At 48.7% G+C, this 24,375-nt stretch overlaps 1 protein-coding gene across 5 annotated transcripts in view; it reads left to right on the top strand.

The window, feature by feature from the left end:
* Positions 1-24,375, top strand: part of GALNT2 (polypeptide N-acetylgalactosaminyltransferase 2) — a 191,172-nt gene that overhangs the window by 115,393 nt on the left and 51,404 nt on the right. For 4 of the 5 annotated variants that reach the window (XM_049645047.1, XM_049645049.1, XM_049645048.1 and 1 more), the window contains exon 3: positions 7,439-7,592. In XM_049645047.1, the coding sequence (XP_049501004.1) occupies positions 7,439-7,592 (154 nt within the window). Of the gene's footprint in view, positions 1-5,808; positions 5,891-7,438; positions 7,593-24,375 lie in introns of all 5 variants that reach the window. The other variant, XM_049645050.1, reaches the window with a different exon arrangement.

Genomic DNA, 24,375 nt, shown 5'->3' with positions numbered 1-24,375 from the left:
CGCACCGGGGCTGGGGGATGGGCCGGAGAGTAGGGCCAGCCCCCACTCCACCCACCCTCTGTGCTCAGAGCCAGGGCATCAAGGAGAGAGTGCAGAGCTCGTCAGTTTCCATTCAGTTTCCATCGCCTTTCGATAGACACTGATATTCACTCGGAAAAGGGCACCGATGCGTTAGTAGGATATTGTGGGCTCAGCTGGGTGAAGAGGTGTGCGAGGACCCACGGCTGTCTGCAATTCCTGGGGGAGTATGGAGCATATGCGGTCATCTCTGTTTTCAGGGGTGGACTTGGGCCCCGTCCTCGGCAGAATTGGGAGTTAAATTATTAGAGGGTTAGGGAGCACTTTCAGGGCCCTCTGTGAGCAGGTCTGTGGAAAAGCTGTGGCTGGAATGGAGTCATGTGTGAGGAAGAGGGAAGAGGCATGGCCTAGGACGAGGCCACAGCTGTGGACACACGGGAGGGCCTCTGGGAGGTGGTGGCCATGTTGAGAAGCAGCCCTACCTTGCACTGGGTGAGCCGAGTCCCTCACAGGTTCAGGGTCCACGAGGGCTGGGCTTCGAGGAGAAAAGATGTGCTTGTGGGGACCCGGGACTCATCCTCGGGTGCAGGCAGGGTCTTCCTGAGCAGGGAGCTGAGGGGGCAGGTGATTTGGGGGGATCATCTACGTCTTTACCTTGGAGGTTCCCCCTCTGAGCGTCCGTCCTTGTTCCTGCGGCCAGAATCGTATTCCTGGAGCGCAAATTTGATCGGCCCTCACCCGCTCGAAACTTCTGTGCTCCCCAGAACGTGGACTATAGTTTGAGCAGTTGAGCCAGGGGTGAGCCTCGGGGCTGGGCACGGACTGGCCTTCTCCTCCCCTGTCACCCCTGTCTTCACACATCCTTCCCTCCATCCTGTTGCGTCTTCCCACATAGCCCTTCCGTGCGTCAGGCTTCTGCTCGTGCCTCAAGACCCAGCCCAAATGCCCCTTCTCTGGGGACTTTTCTGAGCCCCTGTCCCTGGATTATAGACTCCTTGTCCACACCACTTGTCGGCATCCCTTTCCCACTAATGACATATACAGCTCGAGGACAGAGGCTACATTCCTTTATGTGTGCTCACTCGCTCAGGGTTTGGCGTCTTCTCCGTACTGGCCCGTTTCACCCAGCTTGGGGAAAACAGAAGGCAGTGAATGTTTTCTCCAGAATTAAGAACTTCCTTATAGTGAGTTTGCCCAAAATAGAATGGCTGTCTTACGAACTGAGTAGTTCCCCAGGACTGCAAATGTTAGCAGGAACAAAAGGCTGAGATGCCCCTTAAAAGGGAGTTTTCGTGGGGCCCATGGGTGGCTCGCCCGGTTAAGCCTCTGACTCTTGATTTCTGCTCAGGTCATGATTCCCAGGGTCATGAGACCGAGCCCCACATCAGGCTCCACACTTAGTGTGGAATCTCCTTGGGATTCTCTCTCTCTCTATCTCTCTGCCCATCTCTCCCACTCGAGTGTTCTCTCTCTCTCTCTCTCTCTCTCTCTCTCTCAAGAAAAAAAATAGAATCTTCCAGCCATAAGATGTGACAGCATGGGTTCTGGGGCTCCACGGGAAACCCACCCCACCCTGTCCCACTCACACATGGCCTTCACAGGGAGACCCTCTCCCTCCCTCCCCTTCCCCTTCTGGGCAGAAGGGTGGCATCTCCGTCTGCAGCTGGCCTCAGGGTGGGGAGGGGGCAGGACGGGGGGGCACCCCGAGGAATGGAAGATAGGCTGCTCAGCACTGTACTTCCTGCCTACGCCCCTGGGATGTCCCCCCTAAGAAATTCCGAAGCCACTCAGGTGAGACACTGAGGGGCCTCGCCGATCACGACGTGACCGACAGTAAAACAAGTATGATCTGAGAATAGGCCGCCAGAACTTCCGTGTTCCTGACTCTTCTTCCTGTCACTAACAGCCATGCTTCTCTCCCCTCTCCGCCGCCCCACCTTTCAAATGTGATGGTATCGACATGGTTCCCCTGCCTGAAGCAAGCGGAGAACGACATTGTGTTTATTATTTTCGCCACGTGTTTCCTGGGCACAGCAGATGGGGATGGAAGGACGGAGGCACAGACTTAGATGAACTTGGCCACGGGCCCCCTTCTCCCTACGATCAGAGGCAGAAGGTGCTCGTGGGCAGCAGGGAGGTGTGGACTCTGTTGGCCTGCACGTTCCGGCCTGTGCTCACCTGGGCAGGTGCCCACAGGAACCTTGGCAGACGAGGATACCCTGCAGTGCTTCCCACTCATTTCTCAGGGTCGGCTGCAGAGGTGGGACACCCCCCTGGAGGGGCAGGGGCTGGACGGGCTCAGCAGCTCCCGGCGACCCTCCCAAGTGAGGCGGCCACACCCGCAAAGTGGAGGTAATTGTGTTTGTGTTTAGCCGTTCCTCCTACTAAGCCGGTTCATTTTGGACGGCCGTCAGTGGCTTAGGAATTATTATCGCTGTCATCACTATCATTTTTCGTAACAACTTCAGAGGCAGAATGTTCTGATTGCATACAGACTAGAGGCTCAGGAAGGGTGGGTGAGCTGAACTCACCCCTGGGCCCCTGCTCCTCAGCCTGTGTTCCGTGAACGCTGGCTGTGGGCCTCCAAGCCCCATCCGCCCCGGGGGTTGGCATGGGACCGCTGTTAACCCCGCGTCCTCAGCTTCTCTGCATTGGGACCCGTGATCTGACCAGCAGGCTCCAGAGGGCAGCGCCGCCAGCCAGACGAACAGAAAAGCCGCTGTCCAGCACAGGCGGAGAGCGCTTCTCAGATGCGGGTGTCCGCACCGCGATGCCACCCCTGAGAGCCGGTATGAGGCTGGGTTCCTCCGAGCAGCGTGCAGGATTTGGGGTGCTTTTTTAGGATCAGTCTCGGGTGCCTTGGACCCAGGTGGAGACCACCTGTAGGGTTGGCCAGTCTTCGTGCATGCGGTGTGCGTCCCGTGCTGGCGTCTGTGGGTAAGAACTAGCAACAAAACAGGAGGTTTGGCCCTCCGGTGAGGAACTCTTTCCCAGTCCAGCTGGGAGGGGAGGGGAGGGGGTGTGCCTGTGGCAGGCATTGGGGGTGGGGCAGATCCAAAGATCCTACTTCTCAGAGGAGCTTGACCTTGAAGGACAGGGAAGGCTTGAGCCGGCTGTGCTGTTCACAGAGGGGAACGGGGGACCCAGGGAGGCTGCCAGAGGACTGGAATCTGGAATCGGGTGGGGATCCTCACCCAGCCCCATAAGTCAGCGCGAGGTCGCAGACAGGTGGCTTGTCCCGCCCGCGCAGGAATCTTTGGGAAGAGTCTGTTTGACAGAAGCCTAGGTTTCCACACTCATGGGGCCGCACGGCTCCTCCTCCTCAGAGAATCTGTCTGTCGTCCAGAAATCGATTTCTTCTTAAATACTCTCATAACTCATTTAGTAAGCAAACAATTTTCCCAGGCGTTCTTAGGATAATGCCCACTTTCTCTCTTGTGTTCTTTAATCGCAGGTGGTTTTCTATGGTCTTTGGTGATGGAGCTGCTTTCTGGCTTCTCCTGCAAAGATTTTTGTTTGTTTTTTTTAATTAAAAAAATTCTTTTTTTAATTTCAGAGAGAGAGCAAGAAACCACTAGCAGGGGAGGGGGTGGAGCGGGAGAGAGAGAGAGAGAGAGAGAGAGAGAGAGGGAGATTCTTAAGCAGGCTCCACACTCATCACAGAGCCCGATGCGGGGCTCGATCCCACGACTTTGGGATCATGACCTGAGCTGAAATCAAGAGTCAGATGCTCAACTGACAGGGCCACCCAGGCACCCCCTTTTCTTGTACAGTTTTATATCTTTGGGGTATTTCATGGCCTCTGCTTCTGCCTAGCTAGCCAAGTGCACTGTCTGTAGGTGTTCGTGTATTTTTTGTTTGTTCGTTTTCTAAAGCTCTTAATTTCCAATGCACTTTCTAAAAATTTTAACGTGAAAGAAGTACACGATGATTTATGGATGGCATTTTTTAAAAGTCAGGCTCTTCAGACTTTGTACGTGTTGTTTTGACTGTTTCCCTCCAACCTGTAACTTAGGCCCAGCGTGTTCCGTTGTCTCTGCATCCGGCTGCTTCCCCTAATGCCCGGGTTGGGATGGGGCACGCATGCCCTCTGAGAGCCATGCTCTCTCTTTCCTGCCTCTGCTCTCTGGGTGGCTCCAGCCCTAGGAATTCTATAGAATACAGAACTGATTTCTATAACGGTTCTTTAGCCCGGTGGTTTTCAGATTATGGGGTGTGACCCATCATTCGAGCATGAAGCCACTTTTGTGGTGCTGCACCCACGTAAGAAAAACAGGTCAAATGGATCCATCTGTTCATACAGAGGAAGGCTGAAACCTTCATTTCAATTGTGTGCCTACGTATGTGTGTTCACGTGTTGGGGACATGATATAAAATGTGTGTCATAGTCAAACGTGTTTGAGAGTCCCTGCCGTATTCTGACATACTGCTGAACTTCCGTGACAGAAAAACCAGTTATAACCTGTCTCCAGTAAAATGGTCGCACGCCTTGGGAAAAGTGTCCCAAGGCAAGGCAGAGTCCACAAGGGTCCTGTGGAAGATGTTCCCAAGTCGGAAGGAGTCACTGTGGGCTGCTTCAGAGGGGGTTCCTGCAGTCTTTGGAGGGTGGCTTCTCCTACATTACTCCTACTCATTCTTCAATTCTCAGTTCAAATATTCCTTCCCCGGGGGAAGCCTTCCCTACTCCCCCTGTCTACATCAGTTTCCTCTGTTAGGTGCCTCCGTAGAACTATATTTCTTAGTATCAGAACACCTAGCTCGGTTGTTAATGAGACAGTGATTCGGTATAGTCCTTTTATTATTATCTGTCTCCCTCCATCTCCTAGAACATGACCTCCACTGGGCAGGCATCAGGTCTGTTTTCGCTCACTGTATCTGCAGGAGCCAACACAATGCCTAGCATATAGTCCACACTTTGTATACACCAATGGCTTGGGGCCAAGTCCCCACAGTCACCCGACATCAGGAACCCCGTAAAACCCTCTGCTGTACTCATGTCTCTTCTAGAAGTGGGGGGAAGGTTTTCAATTACAAGGAGATCTATAGGTGGGATTGAAGCCCCAGGAACTCAGCAGAAGCCTTGCCCCACCAGGCCAGGAGTAAGCTGACTCCCTTCTTACTGTCCCCAGCGCTCCAGGTGACGGTCACGGAGAGCATAAGCAGAGTGACAGACAGAACTTCTCTTGGGTGACGGTCCCTTCTCTGGTTGTGGCTGGGGCTCCACGGTTCCTGGTGCCTCGTGGTAGTAACGAATATTCAGGCCTTTACACATGAGTTGGAACCGGCTCATTTGGATTCCGTAGTGAGTACTGCAGACATAGATCTTAGCTGAGGCTCTGATTTGTGTTAGTCCAAGCACAGATGGGTGGTTTTTTTCTTCCCTATCCTCAAGAGTCTGTGAGGGTGAAGGCAGAAAGGTGGGGAGAGAGGAGGATCCAGAAGTATTTCCAGGGTTGCCCTAGCATGAAAGACATGTTTCCAAAAAGGTGTTTTGGAAACGTTTTATTTTAGGCGGGAGAAAACGCTGACACTGTGGCCAGCTCCCATAACCTAACCAGACATTTTTCGGGGGCACAGCGTCGTCATAGCCAGGGAGCTCGTGAGTTTTGAAACTGCTTTTCCATTTGAGAGACTGGACCTCTGTGACCCCAAGCATCATTTCCACGGCAACCAGCTGTGATGAGATGGGGGTTCTGACCTCGCGGGACAATCGCAGCAAGAAACAGATGAGCTTGTAGATAGAAAATTTACTCTATGGCCTTGAACAGATCTCATGTAACCGAATCTCAGTTTCCTCATCTCTGAACCAGAGAAAGAAACGGGACGTGCCTTTGATTGGACGCGGAGAGATCCATGTTGGAAAAGCACGCGTGTAGGTATTGTTGAGTTTAACTGAACAGCCCAGCGTTTGACAGGAGGCAGAAGACCTGTGGCCTGCACACATGTGCCTGTTGTGGGTAGCTGTCAACAGGCCTGCTCTCACGTCTCTGGCCAGCACCTCACTCTTTGTTAAACTGGCTTCCTGGCCGGTCCTGAATGGGGTAAGGTAGTTCACTGCCACCCCAGGGCCTTTGCACCGCAGTTCCCTGAGCATTTTCCTATACTGTTCCCAGAGGGCTCCGTGGCCCACTCCCTCCCTTTGTCTGGGTGTCTACTCGGACATTAGAGCCCCTATCAGACACCCCACAGAAAACGACCCCAGAACTATTTGCCCCTTAATGCCTTTTCTTCAGAGCACTGTGACCATTGGGAATTTCATAAGCTTCCTGGGGACAGGTTTGTTAATCTTCTTCTTTTTTCTTTTTTTTTTTTTTTTTTGAGTTTGGTTCAAGTTTGCTACACCTACTAAACTGGCACATAGTAGGCCATTCAGTCCTCACGAAAAACCTTTTTTCGTTGTTTTAAGTTCATTGATCTTTAGGAAACTCTTATTTCAAAGAAAAAAATAAAAAAAAAAACCTACCCAAGATCATAAAGGTAGCAAGTGGTAGACAGGGGTCTAAAAGCCAGGGCAAACTTCAAGTCCTGAATATTCTCTCTGCCTTGAGTCGGCCTTTCCTTCTGTCTTTCCCTCTGAGCACTGATGCCTTTGCTGTGTCTCTGGGTCTGCGTTCATGATGCCCAGGCCTGCCCAGCCTCGCCCCAGCCTGCAGTGCCCTTTTCTGTAGATCCAGCTACAGCCAGTACTGCCCCTACCCCGGGTCCCAGTACAGACTCCCCACTCCGCTGTCGTGTTCTTGGAGAACCTCCTGCTTGGCCTTCTAGAGTGGCAGCAGCTAATCTGATCACGAGTCAGGGCTGACCCATGCATGGACAGGTCACCTTGGCCCCATTCCCTCTTGAAACGTGTGCTAGGAGGTGTCTGTGCTAGGATTGGTTCCTCTCACCTCCTCGTGGGGTCAGACGTGGCAGCAGCTTCGAGAAGAAGCCCTGAGAAGCGTCTCACCGAGGGATGTGGGGATCGCCTGTTCTTTGTCATTTCACGTTTAAACACTTACTTTTGTGTCACCTGATGTGACTCGACAGGATAGCCTTGCGTGTAATTTGGACATTATCTTTTTCACCGTATCTGGGATGCTTCTGGGCCTTACCGTAATCCCTGGAAAGGTGCAACAAGCAGGTAGTAATCTCCTTTCTTACCAAGTGTGTGTGGAACCATGCTTACGGATACCTTGGCTGGCACAGAATATCGCTCACTAGACAACACAGGAGGTCCGAGTCTCGTTGCAAACTGTCAGCATCCGGCTTTCCAATCTGGGCACGTGACGATGCTCGCTTGGGCTGTTTTCAGCTAGTTTGTGGATGAAAACTGCCATCAGAGGAAGCCGTGGGCTTCTGGTAGCACCGTTCACGTGGCGTGTGCTGGCCTCTGCTCTCATTTTCCCCTCGTCCCACACCCTCTGTCTGCTCTTTCTCTCAGGAAAAGTGCGGTGGCGGGACTTTAACCAGGAAGCTTACGTCGGAGGGACAATGGTCCGCTCCGGGCAGGACCCCTACGCCCGCAACAAATTCAACCAAGTGGAAAGTGATAAGCTGCGGATGGACAGAGCCATCCCGGACACCAGACATGACCAGTAAGTACTAAGCTGTGTGTTGGCCTGGGGCCTCCGCTTGCTTTCCCACACCTGGTAAGTAGCTTTGACCACGACGCAGCATTTTTCTTTTACTCTGGGACACTGAACGCGCATCGTGTCTCTACGGGGCGGTAAAACTCGGAAAAGGCATACGGCATTGGGGCTCCACTCCCTGGAAGAGACAGGCCCGCTGGGGATGGGATTCTAGTCTTTCGGATCCCCTAAGGCAGTATCGAGAGGCCATGGGTGGCTGGCCAGAGGGTGGGGGGTCAGCACGAGAAGGGCATGTCATCTCTCAAACCCCTTCCCAAACACGTGTAATTTGCCATAGTTCGTAGCGTCGGAAGGAAGGAAGGAAATCTGAATTCTTGCTCTATTAGGACAGCTTAACTCAGAAATGTTCTAGAGACTGGAAAGGGGAAAGGAACAACCCCGGCAGGGCGGATGTGAAACTGAGCTGAAACACAGAGACAGAGGAGGACTACGTCCTTCTCTTGACTCTTCAGGGATCTGGGACCCGAGGGCAGAGGGCACTCCAGGGTTCATCGGGCTCGGCTGATGAGGTCTCCAGGCATTCTAACGTGAGTTTGTCACCGCTTACTGTCAGGCCTCACTGCCGCTACACCTCTCAGCCTTGCTGGTAAGAAGCTCTGACTGGGAGGCTGGTCACATGGAGATCATTGCGGGGGTTGGGCTTGTTGCAGATTGTTAAAAAATAAAGAGTTGTATTTGGAGGACAGCTGTTTCCTGGCTGTCTGGTAGGCGTTCCTGCTCACCGGGTTACTTAGGGAGTCATTCATCGTCATGGATGACACATCCACTGCGACTCAGACACTGTGTTCGGGTCCGGGGATTCCAGACAGAAGAGTCTCTGGCCCCAGTCCCGTTCTGGCTGGGGATGGGGCGGGGGGGGGGGGTAGGGGGGGAGGGAAACAGGTGGACCAGGAAGCGAGGGGGGGTGGTACCCCAGGGCTTGGACAGTCTGCTCTAAAGCAGTGCAGCCAGGGCCCCCAGGAGGTGGGAAGGTCAGGAGACGCCCGAAGGAGGGGGGAGTCCTGAGCTGGAGGCATCCAGAAAGAAGGACAGGGGCAAGGCCGTGACAGGCAGTGCTGGGCTTCCAGAGAGCCCATCAGCGATCGGATCGCCCTGCGTGTGTGTCCCAGGGACTGAGAGGAGGGTAAGCTGGCGAGGGACGACAGTCAGCTACCTTTCGCGTGAACACTTCTTCAAGTTTGGCTTGATTTTGTAAATTAGTAGCATGCACGGAAAGGGTGTTTTCCTCTCCTGCTTTCAGGGGAACTTGACTTAACCGTGTCGGTTAACCATTTAGCTGCCAGGTTATCACTCCCTTTGCTTAACGGTCTTTTTGCGTGTTTGTTTTACTGTGTGTGCGTGTTGTAGACAGCTCTGTGCTCCCACAGCAGCTCATAAGCAGGTAAATTTACAGGACTTTAGGACCAAGGAGTTAAGTGCACAGTGTGTGTGTGTGTGTGTGTGTGTGTGTGTGTGTGTGCATGAGAGAGAGAGAGAGAGAGAGAGAGAGAGAGAGAGATTTAATATATGAAACATATGGCTGATATATGTGATACATAATATTAAGAATCTTACCGTTTTTCTAAATCCAGTCCAGGAGATGGTCTTTGTTTAATGTGTCCTATAATCCATTAATTTTTTTTTTCCATAGGCAGCTTTGTTCAGTCTTCAGGCTGTGCTCCCGATTAAATTCAGTAGGGTTAGCTGTTGAACAGCCTATCTAAAAAGGTTTGCTGACCTGGGATCCACGGACCCCAGGGAGCCCACACGGAGGCCCTGGGACCCTGCGAGTCCTGGAGCTGTGTGTATGCACATGCCTGCATCTCTGGGGAGAGGTCACGAGTGCCGGTGTCCCCACCCCCCCCCCCCTCCATCCCCAGGCTAACCAGACTGTCTGCACCCCGCCTGTGCGAAGCGCTCCTCGGGGGCACTTACACGGTCCTTGAGAGTCAGACTCTGGACACAAAGGTTGTCTTCATTGCACGGAGAGGGAGGGGAGGGTCCCCCTTTGTTAAAAACCTGCCCAGTGATTAGGAGCAGCGGACTTAAGGCCAGAAAGGGGCACTGTGGCTTTTAAGAGGGGCTTGGCCTAAAACGTTCCAGCAGAATCTGGCTCAGAAACCTTACCTGGTGCTTTGAATCAACTGCTTCGAATCACATCTCCATGAGACGGTGTGAGTGTCACTGCACCGTTGGGTTGTGAGTGGTTTTCCTGCTGTGACTTTTCCTTAGAGCTGAGAGAAAGTAGTGTCTTTGTGATGGCTCATCAGTGTGTGGGCTTCAAAGTCCCCCAAATTAAATATATGTGCGTATATAGCTTTTTTTTTTTTCCAGTTTTTTGAAATACGAGTTTGTCCAAGCAGATGTTTGACTATTCCTCCCATGGTGGGAGGTGTTAGAGGTGAGTTTAATTTTAGTGCCAGCGACAGTGGCATTTTCATTTGCATGTGTTAAAGGAACAGCTGGGATGCCTTCCGTGTTGGTTTGACTTGGGCTAAATTAATGTCTCCCCAAGTCAGTCAGATGCCTGAAACTGAGCCAATGTGCTATCCTCGGAGCGTAAGCTCATACTGAATGTCAGGTTAAGGAGATCAAGTTGCCTCTGTGAATCTCCCCCGACCTCCACCATACCTCTCATTGAGAACTTTTAAAGACTTTGACCTTCTACATAAATGTTTTGTTTTGTTTTGTTGGTTTTTTGTTTTTTGTTTTTTTTTTTTCCGTCTCACCATCTCTCCCTTCGTCTAGGATTATGGAAACATTTGAATTCAGCCTTCATGTGTGATAAATCTGAAAGCCATGCACGTGGTTCATTAAGAACAAGGTTTTTGGAGTCACATAGATCTTGGTCACGATCTTGGCAGCGAGGCGGCCCTTGACCTCGACCACCTCCCCGAGGAGTGCAGCCGCCTGGCCCCCACCCTTGATTTTCTCCATAATTCTTATCACCACCCACACACCATATGTTTTACTTATTTACATGTTCATCCGTCTTTACCCATTAGAATAGGGAGATACTGCCGCCAGGATCGTTACTGGACGACTGACGGCATTCGGGAAATTCAGTAAATATTTGTTGAGTGAATGTATTGCTCAGCACGTATGGTGAGCGCCTACTAAGTCATCAGTGATACTAAGAGTCATAAAAGAACAAGGGAGATTTTTAGCAGTAGAGATCATATGAACCCCATGATGAACCCCAAATAAACATAACGTGTTTACATTCTTCCAGGACTGAAAAGCAATGCAATTACATCCCACCCTTTATTTCTTGTCCTTTGGGATAGATACAAGGCATCAGGTGTTCAGAGCCTTGCAAAAACAAAAACAAAACAAAACAAAACTTCACATATTTGGGCAATGTTTTATTTACCTTTTTTAAGTATATAAAATGTACTGGGCCCCCCTCCGCCCCCTGCAAAAAAAAAAAAAAAATACATACATAGAAGCAAGTAGCCTAGAAAAGCTTGTCAGGAGTGAAATCCTAGATCTGACATACAGGAAATGTTGGCTTATTCTAATAAGCCTTAGAAATTAGAAAATAGGAGCCCATCCTAGTCTTAACAGTACAGTTGCCCACTCAAAAAAAAAAATTCCCCTACTTCATTTAAATTTTTTTTAATATCTATTTATTTTTGAGAGAGACAGAGAGAGAGAGAGACAAAGCATGAGCAGGGGAGGGGCAGAGAGAGAGGAAGACACAGAATCTGAAGCAGGCTCCGGCCTCCGAGCCGTCAGCACAGAGCCCGACGCGGGGCTTGAACTCACAGACTGCGAGATCATGACCTGAGCTGAAGTCGGACGCTCAACCGATTGAGCCACCCAGGCGCCCCCCCACCAACTTCATTTAATTTTATTTGAAATCTCAAATAAATTACCAAGGCTAAAAGCAAATTAAAGACCAATGGGAATTTTGAAAATGCTTTTTCCGACTATTTAGGTCTTTCCCTTCCACCTTTGGGAAGCTGTTGTTAGTGCCCGGGCAAAAGATCATACAGAACAGCGTTGGACAGACATAGATATGTATGGAAGGGGGAGCCAACAGGATGTGGCAGTGGGTCCGATGAGGGGTATGATACGCCGTGAAGCAGAGCTCCAGGATGTATGGCTAAAACAAGGGAAGAGATGGGTCACCTTAACTGAGATGAGGGGGCTGAGTGGAGCGGGTGCGGGGGACACATCAGCAGTTAACGTTTGGACATGTTAAGTCCAAGGTACATTGTCTGTGATTGGGTATGTGTCTGGTGTTCAGCAGAAAGGTCTTAGTGGGAATGTAAACTTGGGAATGGTCAGTATACAGGTGGCATTTAAAACTATGAGATGGACATCACCCCCCAGGGCAACGAACATAGAAAGGAGGAGAGGCCCAGAGACCGCCATTGAAATTCAGCTGTGGGTTAAAGCCAAGGCCAACACTTGGAGTACAGTCCAACATGGTCGACCGCTGACTGTGTCCTCTGGGTGCTGAGGCCCCAGGGGAGGAGTACTCTTGTTACCCTGTTAGAGTAGAGGTGAGGAGGGGTGTGTTAAAGCCCCTCCCGAGTCCAACTCAGAAGAGTTTTGCGCTGTTTTTTGTTAGTGCGTGCGCACACACGCGTGTGTATTTTGTTTTGTTTGCCTAGAAATGCATCTGACGGGAAAGTCAAGTACAGGAATCAGGTGCAACCCAAGGAGTTTATATAGAGTATCGTTCTGTCTGCTGGGGAAAGCTGGAGCTGGTTTGCTTTAAAATTGTGTATATAAGTAAAATCAAACAAACCTTTAGGGGGGAAAGCCTTATTCCCTTGTTTCCTTCTTTTCCCTGTCAGCCGCACACCATTCCTTTCCATTTATTTATCCAAGTCCCTTAAAAACGAGAACCGCTTGATAAAAGGGCAGATTTTGTTCAGGTCTCAAAAGTTGAATTTCTAGCAAGTTGCTCTCTGTGCTACCCCCCCCCCCCGTCTTTTTTTTTTGATCACTAAATTAAAAATGAAGGGTTTTGAAACATTTTTGCGTCTAAAACTGAAATACTGCTCCTGACCACGGGTGATCTCAACTGCATCCCACAAAGGATCCTTCTCTAAGAGAGAAGTTTGTCCAAGGTGCACACCTAATGGCAGCCTTGAAATCAAGGGAACACTGTGTTTACTCTGTCTGTAAATTTGGGGTTACTTGTAAGGTTTGGTTTTGTTCCGTTCAGGATAATCACCCAAGGGCTGTGTTTTGAACCAGTTTCTTAAACGTCTAGCTGTAATGCAGCCCAAACCCAGAGAGGGGGACTCTTGAGGGGCCATTCTTTTCTTTCTTTCCTGCTTTTATTTTTTAGAAACCTTTCAACACGAGGGCAGGCATTGAAGTAACCGGCTGGGCTGTTTAGTCTGGCTGGAGTGTCCGCGTTGATGTCAGTGGTTTTAAGAGTAGCTAATCGGGATTAAGGGTTGTGGGGAAAGGTACAATCCAACTTTTCATTGTTACTCAGTGAGCGTAAACACCATGAAAGCCAAGAAAAAGTTTTCTATGTCAACTCAGCTGCCCGGAGTGAGGCTTTGGTGTGGGCCGTTATGTTAGGGGGACACAGAGTTTGGTTTTTAGGAGAGCAGAAGATCCGGGGAAACAAGAGGAGAGGAGTGTGGCTCCGGAGGAGTCCGGCTTCTCGTGAGTTGGGGGGTGGGGGTCTCTTGGGGCCCGGGGCTTTGTTTTCATTTCACATTTTTCTTATAAAAGTGGCATCTTACAAACGTGCATGAGCAGCTGACCCTCTTCTGTGGCGGCTGCTCTGGGACAGAGCTGATCTGCTCCCTCGGCAGCTCAGCGGGGCTCAGACCTGCTTTGGCAGACCCGAGTCACCTTCCTGTGTCCCACCCGCAGGGTCCTGGGACAGGAGACAGGTGCTTCTCTAAGCAGGGGCCCCCCCAGCTCCCTCTGAGTTTCAGGTGGCCTCGCGGGCATTTGTGGCCAGTGGGGCAGAGGGGGTTTGGCTGCGGCACAACAGCGAGGCTTTAAGCTCTGTTGCATAGTAACGGCAGCAAAATATTTATTGGGACGTTTTATCAGTGTCATGACCTGCGCTCAGCCTTTTATGTGCATTGATTTTATTTAATATGCTGGCACTCCTGCGAGGTGGGTGGGGAGATCCTTCTCCTGATGACATCATCCGCCAGTCTCCAGAAGCGGGGGGAATGGAGAGCCCGCCTCCAGAGAGCCCAGGAGCCTCGCCCCCACGGGAAGCAGAGTCGCTGACAGCGTGCCGCCTCGCCCTCGCCCTCGCCCTCGCCCTCGCCCTTGGCAGGGGGCTTTTTCCCACGCCTGGTCTTCAGGCACGAGGCCCGAAAGTACCCAAAAAGCAATCGATCCCGATTGGCCACTGCCACTGCTGGTGGAATCCCGGGAGGTTGAGAAGAAGCAAGGTTTCTGCTTCTGTCTTTCCGGCGTCAGTTCTCCGCGGGTCACGTGATAGAAGAGTGTGCTCCGTTTCTGTTCCCCGGGGGGCGGGGGCGGGACCTGCGTGCCACCTGGACAGTCGCAGGTGGCCGGCCTCCAGGCTCTCTGCTCTCACGGGCCCCCCGCCGCCCCATCCCACGGCCTGACCTGCGCCTGACGTGCACAATCCCGGCCACGGCCTCGCCACCGTTCACCAGCCTGTTGTGTTCTGTGTTTTTTTGCTTGCTTTTATTTGTAGTGTTTTTATAAAAACCAGCTCCGGCAATAGGCTACTCTTCTTTTTCCCCTTATCCGTTCCCCTTTTTGACCATTTGAGGCCTCCTCTGTGTCTAAAACAAAGAATGCCCCGGACTGGGAGACGATATAAGGCGAAGACCGTGGACGCTGTCTGTGCCTTGTGTGAGCAGCTCCGAAGGGCCTGGTGGAGGCCTTCTCGTAAAAAGATCAGCAGCAAACGTTTTGAAAGCCCAATCCCTGAGTGCCTGTGTACGTGTGGGGCGCAGTTTCCCCCGGCTGGGACTCTGGCTTATAGTTTGGGCAGAGACGGATGGTCCTAAATGAGTAACGTGATTTTGTTTCTTTCTTCTTCGGTCCCCTTTCCACCAGCATCCTGGGAATACAGCGGTGTGCACGAAGGTCCTCTCAGTGCTCGAGGAGCTCGCAGTGCAGGGGGAGAGGTGGTGGCTAATGGACAGTGGCATAGTCCAGTCCATTGGGTGGTCCGGGAAGGGCAATCTTGTCCTTTTTAGAAATTTTTTCAGTGTTTATTCATATTTTTAGAGAGCGAGAGCGCAAGCAGGGGAGGGGCAGAGAAAGAGGGAGACACAGAATCTCAAGCAGTCTCCAGGCTCTGAGCTGTCAGCACAGAGCCCTGATGCAGGGCTCGAACCCACGAACCGAGAAATCATGACCTGGGTCAAAGTCGGACGCCTAACCAACTGAGCCACCCAGGCGCCGCAACAATCTTGTCTTTTAATTAGAATATTTACTCCATTTACATTTAGTGCAGGTTCTGATGTATTTGGGTTTAACACTGGCATCTCTGTCAATGTTCTATTTATGCCACGTTTTGTGTTCCTTTTCCTCCTCTTTCCTGCTTCTTTTAGATTAAGTATTTCTCTCTTTGTTAGCTTGTTACATTCTTTACTTATGAGAGTCTAATATAAATGAATAATTTTATTATTTCCTGAATAATGCACAGACCTCATAACACTTGACCCCATTAGCTCTCCTACCCTCTTTGACACTCTTTATTGCCATATGGTCTAATTCTCTCTATGTGTAAACTCCACAGGACATCTTCTGGTGTTTTGTGTAGTAAATATCCTTTTGATTTATTCACGTATTTATGTTTTTTCCTTATTTCTTATAATTTTCACTTTTCCTCCTGGGACCATTTTTCACCTGTCTGAGAACTATTAGTATTTCTCTTAGTGCCAGTTTTCTGGCAATGAATTCTCTCCCTTTATTGTCTCAAAATAAATTTGTCCTTTACTTCACTTTTACTTTTGAAAAGTATTTTCATTGAATTTAGAATTCCAGGTTGACCAAAGCTTGGGCAACTTTTCTATAGTCATTCTGTGGTCTTCGGGCTTCCATTGTTTCTGGTAAAACATCAACTGTTGATCTTACTGTAGCATTTTTGAAGGCATTTTAACTTTTTCCTCTGGCTTCCTTAAAGATACTTCTCTTTGTCTTTGGTTTTCAGAAATTTCACTGAAATGTGCCTAAGTGTCTTCTTTGTATTGAACCTGTTTGGGTTTGTAGATTTCCTGAATCTGTTGCTTCCTGTCTTTGGCAAGCTTCTCTTGTGCCCCATTTTCTCTCCTGTCTCTCTGTGGGCCCTAAATACATCTTTGTTAGAGATTTCAGCATGTCCTGTGTCCCTCTTGTGCTCTTTTCCATTTTATGTATCCTTTTCTATTCTTTGTGCTTTAACCTAGGTATAATTTTATTGTCTTTCCTTCTGGTTTACTGATTCTTTGCTATCTCTATTTTGCTTTTTTTTTTTTAACGTTTATTCATATTTTAGAGAGAGTGGTGGGGGGTGGGTAGGTGCAGTGAGAGAGAGGGGACAGAGGATCCGAAGTGGGCTCCGGGCTGACAGAGCCTCATGTAGGGCTCGAACTCATGAACTGTGAGAGCACAGCCTGAGCGGAAGTCAGACACTTAACTGACTGAGCCACGCAGGTGCTCCCATACCTATTTGGCTTTTAAGTCCGTCTGCTGAATTCTTAATTTTAGTTATTTTATTTTGTTGTGTATGAACAAATAATAGAGATATTTAAAGGGCCTCCTTGATGTTTTCATCCTCCAAAGAGGATTTCGTTTTGCTCTGTGACAGGCGAAAAAGGGCAGATCGCCTCGGGCAGGGCTGGCACCGAGCTGGCATCAGCTGGGTTTCAGTCTTTTGTAAAACACTGATGAGTTCCCAGTTCTCTTTTGCTATTGGAAGGGAGCCCTTTGGGATTCCACCTGGAAGTCTGCGATGTTTATTAGAGCCCCTTTTTCCTTGGCGAGACCTGAACGGCAGTTCTGGCCTCCACAGCTCCGTGACACCTGCAGAAACTTACCTTGCTTTGCCTCCTGCAAAGCCATCACTTCTGCTTAGCTTCTCCAGTCTGTCGGCTTCACGCCGCGTGAGGGGAAGAGGGATCAGAGAATGTTGGCCTTACTCTGGGGGCCTCTCTTCTTTCTGGGAACCCGGCCCTGTAACACCCAGCTGCCTTGTTAACTCTCCAGTGCCTTCAAATAGACTTTTTGGTGTGTTTCATCCAACGTTTCTAGTAGCTTCTTGTGGGCAGATTGGTCTATACCAAGGAACTTTGCTATTACTGAAAGCAGGGAAAAAAACCCTGAGTGTTCTGTTTGGAATCCAAATTCAGTCCGAATCTTGACAGTTCATAAATTTTTCTCTGAGCAGCACTGTCTATCCCCAGTCCGAATAAGTAGAAATAGCTATGGGGGTGCCCGGGTGGCCCAGTCGATTAAGTGTCTGACTCTTGGTTTCAGCTCAGGTCATGATCTCACAATTTGTGAGTTTCAGCCCCACAAGGGGCTCCTCACTGACAGTGCAGAGCCTGCTTGGGATTCTCTCTCTCCGCCCCCCATCTTTCTCTGCCCCTCCAATGCTCACTCTCCCTGTCTTTCTCAAAATAAATAAATAAACTTAAAAAAAGAAAAAGGAGAAAAGGAAGTAGCTGTGGACTTGAGTGGTTAATGGCTCTGTCACTTAACTCCCAGACTAAGGTCGGAACAATCTCTCTAACCTCCAGAGTTTCTTATCTGCGAAACCACAACAGTGCATGCCCTGTCCATCTTACACATAGTTGTTAGGCTCAGATATGTGTGAAAGAGCTTCATAAACTACAAACAGCCCCACAGAATATTATCGTATTGTTATCGTGTGTGACGAGCAGCTTATGTATATGTGAAATCAGCTTTGAGAGCTTTGCTCTCGATACGTGTGTGCCATTGAGGGCAGACGTTCAGCCTTCTTCGTCTGAACGGCTCTGTTGTGCTGAGGTCTTGTAGGTCTGGGTCTTGTCGTGCAGCGCAACCCTGGAGCTTGTTGGCATTGACCGAAAACAGTTGAGGAAGTAACCGAAATAGCGATTTCCACCTGTTTCAAAAGGAAAGTAGAGCAAGGAGAAGGGGTCCTTTGTATGTTGCTTGGTAAATGCGATGAATCTTTGGGTCTGAACAAACCATCCTGTTTCAGCCACCGTCTTAAACCCGTTGCTTTGCCACCACCATGGAACTGTTAAAATTTTTTCTCTTCTTTTTTAATGGGAAGGATTTTGTCTATTTTAGGAAACAGTCAAAACAGTGTAAAATGTGTTTCGACTCTCTCAGCCCCTTAGGCTGTATATTTTACTTTTTCTGGAACACTGCGATTTCAGAGATCACTTGTGACTTCTCTGATGAGCTTGAGAGGAGCGGCATTGCCAGCTCATGGTACCTGCGTTCTTGCACTTGGAACATCTGCCCATTCGCTGGTAGAGCTGACCAGTCCCCACATACCCTGGAGTGCTAAGCGGTGTGGCCGAATCTTTGAGAACCCCGATCTCTGTCCCAATCTGTAAAAATAGAAGTACAGACTTTTAAAATTAACACTCAACTACGCTGGATCAACTATGATTTCTTCTATCAGGCAATGATGGGAGAAGAAAACCCACGTCTTTGGAAATTTGAATCTGTTAAAAGAATACCCCAATAAGAAAATTGCACTCAGATTTGAAGTTTTATATTGAGTTGTTTTTTTTTTTTTTTTTTTTTGACTCTTGCATTCATGCGTTCATTTAGCAGGCATTCAAGAGCTTCCTGTGTGACAGGTGTTTTTCTGGTCACTAGGGAAACAATAATGAACAAAACTGATTGTAAAATTTCTCTGCCGCCTAGAGCGTAGACTGAGGGGGTAGGAGTGGAAGACAGCAAAAACGAGTGATTCAGCTCTATGACAATAAGATGTTAAATGCAACAGAGAGAAATAAACTAACCGTGGGGTCAGAGAGTATGATAGTCAAGGTCAGAGGTCCAATATTAAATAAGTGGTAAGGCACAGTGAAAGAAACAGTCAACAAAATGAAAAGGCACCAACAGAATGAGAGAAAATATTTACAAATCGTGTATCTGATTAATATAAAAAACATAGAAGGAGCTCATACAACTCAATAGCTCTTTCTGGGTATTTTTCTTTATGTATTTTTTTATCTATTTTATTAATATTTAATATAATTAAAACATATACTTTTAAGTATATATATTTATATATACATATAAATTTTAAATATATATAATTTTAAATACATACATATTTATAGGTACATATGAATGTACCTCTAAATACATATATATATGTAATTTTATGTAAAATGGGCAAAGGACCTGAATAAACATTTTTCCAAAGAAATTATATGAGTGGCCAACAAGGACATGAGAAGGTACTCAGAATTACTAATCTTCAGGGAAACGCACATCAAAACCACCAGGAGATACCACTACGTCTCTTCGCATGCCTGTCATCAAAACAAGAAATAAGAAATGTTGGTGAGAATGTGGAGAAGAGGAAACCGTTCCACGCTGTTGGTGAGAATGCCAACTGGTGCGGCCACTCTGGAAAACAGCATGGAGGTTCCTCAAAACATTAAAAATAGCACTACTCTTTGGTCCAGCAACTCTGCTCCTGGGTATGTATCCAAGGGAAATGACATCAGCGTCTCAAAGAGAGAGCAGCAGCATTTTTAATGTTTATAGCAGCACTATTTATAACAGCCAACACATGGAGCAGTGTAAGTGTCCATAGGTGGATGAATAAAGAAATGTCTCACGCGCACACACACACACACACACACACACACACACACTGATATATTCTTTAGCCATAAGAAAGTAGGAAATCTGTCATTTGTGACAACATGAATGGACCTTGAGGGCATTATGCTAAGTGAAATAAGTCAGAGAAAGGCAACTATTCCTCTCCGATCTCCCATATATGTGGAATCCAAAAAAAAAAAAAAAAAGGAAAAAGAAGAACAAACTTCTAGAAAAAGAGATCAGGTTTGTGATTGCCAGAGGTGGGGGTGGGGGAGGGAGATCTGAAGAAAGGTGATCAAAAGACACAAACGTCCAGTGGCAATAATCCATAGGTACTGGGAGTGTCCTATGCAGCATGGTGACTCTCGTTAACACTGCTGTGTGGCATGTTTGAAACTTGCTGAGAGAGTAGGCCCTAAGAGTTCTCATCGCAAGGAAAACTAAGCTTTTCTTCCCTTCGTTCCTTTGTGTCTGTCTATATGAGATGACGGGTGTGAACTAAACTTACTGTGCTAATTACTTCACAGTGTATGGGGTTTTTTTTTGTTTTTTTTTTTTTTAATTTTTTTTTTTTTAACGTTTATTTTATTTTTGAGACAGAGAGAGACAGAGCATGAACGGGGGAGGGGCAGAGAGAGAGGGAGACACAGAATCGGAAGCAGGCTCCAGGCTCTGAGCCATCAGTCCAGAGCCCGAGGCGGGGCTCGAACTCACGGACCATGAGATCGTGACCTGAGCCGAAGTCGGACGCTTAACCGACTGAGCCACCCAGGCGCCCCCACAGTATATGTTAAATCGTTATGCCGCACACCTTATTCGGTGCTTTATACCAATTATATCTCAGTAAAACCGGGGGAAAGTAAACAGGTCATTAGGGAAGGCTCTCACTGGCAGGAAGGCATGCAGCAAAGATCTGAGGGAGGGACAAGGGAGTGCCATCTGGATAACAGGGAAAAGATGCCCTTTAGGGGACGTGGCAAGGGAAAGTCCCCGAAGAGGGAGTGTGCCAGGCATATCCGGGTGGCAGGGAAGCCGGCGTGGCTGAGCAGGGGGAGGAGGAGGTGTGAGAGGGGTCAGGGCCCCTGGGAACCTTGGAGGCTTCTTGTAAGGACGCTGGGCATTCCTCTGAGAGAGGGGAGCCGCTGCAGGTTTTAGAGCAGAAGAACGTCGTCTGAATTAGGTGTGCAAAGCATCGGTCTTTTCAAGGTGGCTGTGTTAGGACCAGGCTTGTTTTGGGGGTGTGAGTGGGAGATGCGAGAACAGAAGCAGAGAAACCCCCGGAAGGGACGCTGACGTTGGCTCAGAGCCGTGGGTTAGCAGAAGAGCTGATGAGAAGTGGTTGGATTCTGGATGCATCTTAAAGGCAGAGTCGAGGTGATGCTGAATGGCTGGGTGTGGAGGGCTGAAGGATGAGGCCAAGGACCTTGTCTCAACAGCCTGAAGAAGGGACTCGCCCCTTCCTGAGAGGAGGAGCAGGAGGGCTAGCGGGTGCTGCTACCGACTGCCCAAGTTCAAATCCCGGTGTCCCCTCTGAGCTGCCCGACCTCGGCACAGCGCTGAGCCCCCTGTGCCAGTTTCCTTTGGTATAAGTTGGGCATGCCATGGGGCCGCGGTGAGGAATGAATGGGTTAACACTTGTATGCCCCTCAGCACGGTGACCTGCACACAGTAGGCGCTGCATGAGCGTCAGCCGTGGGTAGGGCAGCCTTGCTACAAAGCCCAGGAGGGAACTTTGCATCCAAGTGGAAGGCTCAAGTGGGCAGTGGAGATACGTGAAAATCTAGAATTCAGGGCACAAGCCTGCATAGAGGCCAGACATTTGGGATTTGGAAACAGTTCAACGTGGTCTTTAAAACCATTCCGTTATCCATCCCTGAATGTGCCTTATTAAGCACGGAGAGATTTCTGATCACCACAATGGCTTCCGCGTTAGCAGGTTTGTTCTCCACGGCTTTTTTTCCCCTTTGTGGTGATTGTTGTATTTCCTCCGGTATCCACGCTGTGACCCTTGCAGCCAACACCTTTTTATGGCTGGCAATTCCTTTTTATGTTCTCTTACACTAAGTGCAAAGGCCAAGGTGCTGCCTGTTCTTGATGTTGATGTGCAGGTGCCGTGTGTGGAACCCGGAACGGCCCCCGTATGTTGTCGGGAGCTAGAGGAAAGCCTGTCTGATTCTGGTTGTCGAACATGGGACTGTGAACCATCCACGGGGCTTGGAGTGCCTCTCTGTTCTCCTGGCATGCCTTCCAAGTGAACTCCTTCTCTCCTTGCCTCTCAGTCCAGTCCCTGGCTTCTCCCCCTCAGCATTACTGCACGTGCTGGGGCGCCTGAGTGGCTCAGTCCGTTGAGCGTCCAACTTTGGGTCAGGTCATGATCTCACGGTTCGTGAGTTCGGGCCCCACATCGGGCTCGCTGCTGTCACCCTGTCACTGCAGAGCCTCCTTCAGATCCTCTGTCCCCCTCTCTCTCTGTCCCTCTCCCACTTGCACTGTCCCCTAAAGGAAGGAAGGGAGGAAGGGAGGGAGGAAGGAAGGAAGGAAGGAAGAAAAAGGAAGGAAGGAAGGAAGGAAGAAAGAATTATTGCAAGTATTCCCTTGTTCCAGAGCTGCCCATAGTCTTTCTTCAGGTATTTTATTAGGAAGCTTCTCGGGGACAGACTGTCTATAATTATACGAGTCCCCAATCCCTCACTTAAACTCCTGAGGAATTCTTTTTTTTTTTTTTTCCACTGGACAGATATCGCGGTACATACATTTCACGGTTTTATTACATGAGATCCTTAATTCTGGGGCACTACCTTGCAATTAAGCGCCAGTATTTTTTGCAGGAAAACTTTAATGAACATTCACACGAAGCGAGATGAATAAAGATGACAGGCAGCAGTCCAGGTCAGGTTTTCCTGCCAAATGAATGCACGTGGGCCCAGGTCTTGCCACCAGATAGGATAGGAGGGTTTTTGTTGTTGTTGTTGTTGTTGTTGTTGTTGTTGTTGTACAGAGTGCCAAATTTCGGAGTTGTAAATTAGGGATTATGGGGTCCTGCTAGGTAGACAGAGAAGAGTGGCAAAGTAAATGTCATTCTGCTGCCACATGATGCATAGCTAGTCCTGGAGGGTCAGAGCCTCATCCTCTGTTAGCATAGCTTGAGATTAAGACCACCCAAGTTACCAGATGTATGAGCTCTGGTATGTTCCGTGGGATAGGAGAGGCCGTAGTGGGGAGTAGAGATGCCAGGGGTCGTCTTCAGCCAACTCTACCTCCTGGAAGGCTTCTGGAGTCACCTGGAGGTGACCCTGGAGATTAGCACCTAATACGTAGCTCTTGGTATATTCACCTGGATCTCCCTTGGCGGCTGCTTTTATGAAATAACTCCGCTGGCACTGTCGGCTCTAGAATCTCACTCGTAAAGAGGTGTCCACCTCGCCTGGGTGGCTCAGTCGGTTAAGAGTCTGACTTGGGCTCAGGTCATGATCTCGGAACACCTCGTGAGTTCAAGCCCCACATCGGGCTCGGAGCCTGGAGCCTGCTTCGGATTCTGTGTCTCCCTCTGCCTCTGCCCCTCCCCCTCCCCTGCTCATGCTCTGTCTCTGTCTCTGTCTCTCTCAAAAAAATAAACATTAAAAAAATTAAAAAAAAAAAAAAAAAGAGGTGTCCACCAGCGCTCGGTGGTGTCATCCTCAGAACACATCTTTGTCACAGCCTTCTGAGGGGAAGACGACCCCAGGATCTGTCCAGTCTGGGGTGTAAGCGGTACGAGCCCCAAGGAGCCCAGGGTCAGACACGGATGTTGGTGCTGGTGGTGGTGGTGGTGACGCCCCCTCCTGTTGTTGGCAGACTGCCTCTTAAGCAAATAGTAGCTCAAAATCTCTGCAGTCTGTCCCTGTGCCGTCTACACCGCAGCGATCCCCACCAGAAGATCTGCTCTGCCTTGCGTAGGACAGCTCGTATCAGACCCTCCCAAAAGACACCCAGTTTCTTAAACAGTTTTCTTTTTCTTTCGTTAATAGCTATTAAAAAGCAGATACGTGTTTGTTTGTTGTATAGCCCACCCTCCAAAAAAGGAAATCACACCAGAGGGTTAAAAGGAATTAACCTTATCAAAAAAACCTCAGTAGACTGGAATAAGCATTAGCATTCTTGGAAGTGACCTTCCTCATGTGTCTCTTACATCCCCTGATAGCGAGGTGCATGTAATTATATAAAAATACGATACTATATTTGCTGTTTGGCATCCTGCTTTTTTTCACTCAGTGATCCATAGGAAACATTTTAAATATAGCTTTCATTTCTCGTGGCTTTATGTATTCCGTTTTATGTTTATGTGGCTAATTCTCTGGGGACGGAAGTGGGGATTGTTTCTTTTCATTTTTAATGCCAGCGGTGTTGGGGGTGCGTATATTTGAACAACCTTTTTTGCCCCCTCACTTGAAAGGAAGTCCTGTCTTAAATGTCAGCGTATTACTCGCTTCTGAGAATCTAGCAGAATGTCTCCCATATATTGCTGAGTTTGGCTACTACTTTATTTTAGGTTTTGGATTAAGATCCGTAATTGAAATTATCTGTGGTTTCCCGCTCGCTCTCCCCTTCTCCCTTCCTCCCTTCCCTTCATCTGGTTTTGGCTTCGTGTTTAAGCTAACTTTGTAAAATGAATTTTAGAACAACTGTCTTTTTTAAAAAGATGCTTAAGAAAAACTTATTTACAAAGGAATTGTTTCTTGAAATTCACCTATAAAAGTCATCTGAACCTAGAACTGTTTTTGCTTGATTGAAAGTAGTCCTTTGATGACTTTTTAAAATGCTTCCTTGGATGTTGACATATGGTAGGTAGGTTTATCTATGTTGTACTTGAATTAATTTTGATAATTTATATCTTCCCAGAAGATCATAAGCTTCACTTCTCAAACTTATTGGCATAGTGTTGTGTGCATATGCACTTAAATTTCCTTTTTGTTTAGAAATGCCTGGGGTTTGTCTCTCTGGAGTTGTTTTTTGTTTTTTGGTTTTTTTTTTT

The sequence above is a fragment of the Panthera uncia genome, chromosome D2 (genome assembly GCF_023721935.1).
Source record: "Panthera uncia isolate 11264 chromosome D2, Puncia_PCG_1.0, whole genome shotgun sequence".
NCBI lineage: Eukaryota > Metazoa > Chordata > Mammalia > Carnivora > Felidae > Panthera > Panthera uncia.
Note: the sequence above shows the minus strand (reverse complement) of the source record. Positions and strands in the feature narration are given on the sequence as shown.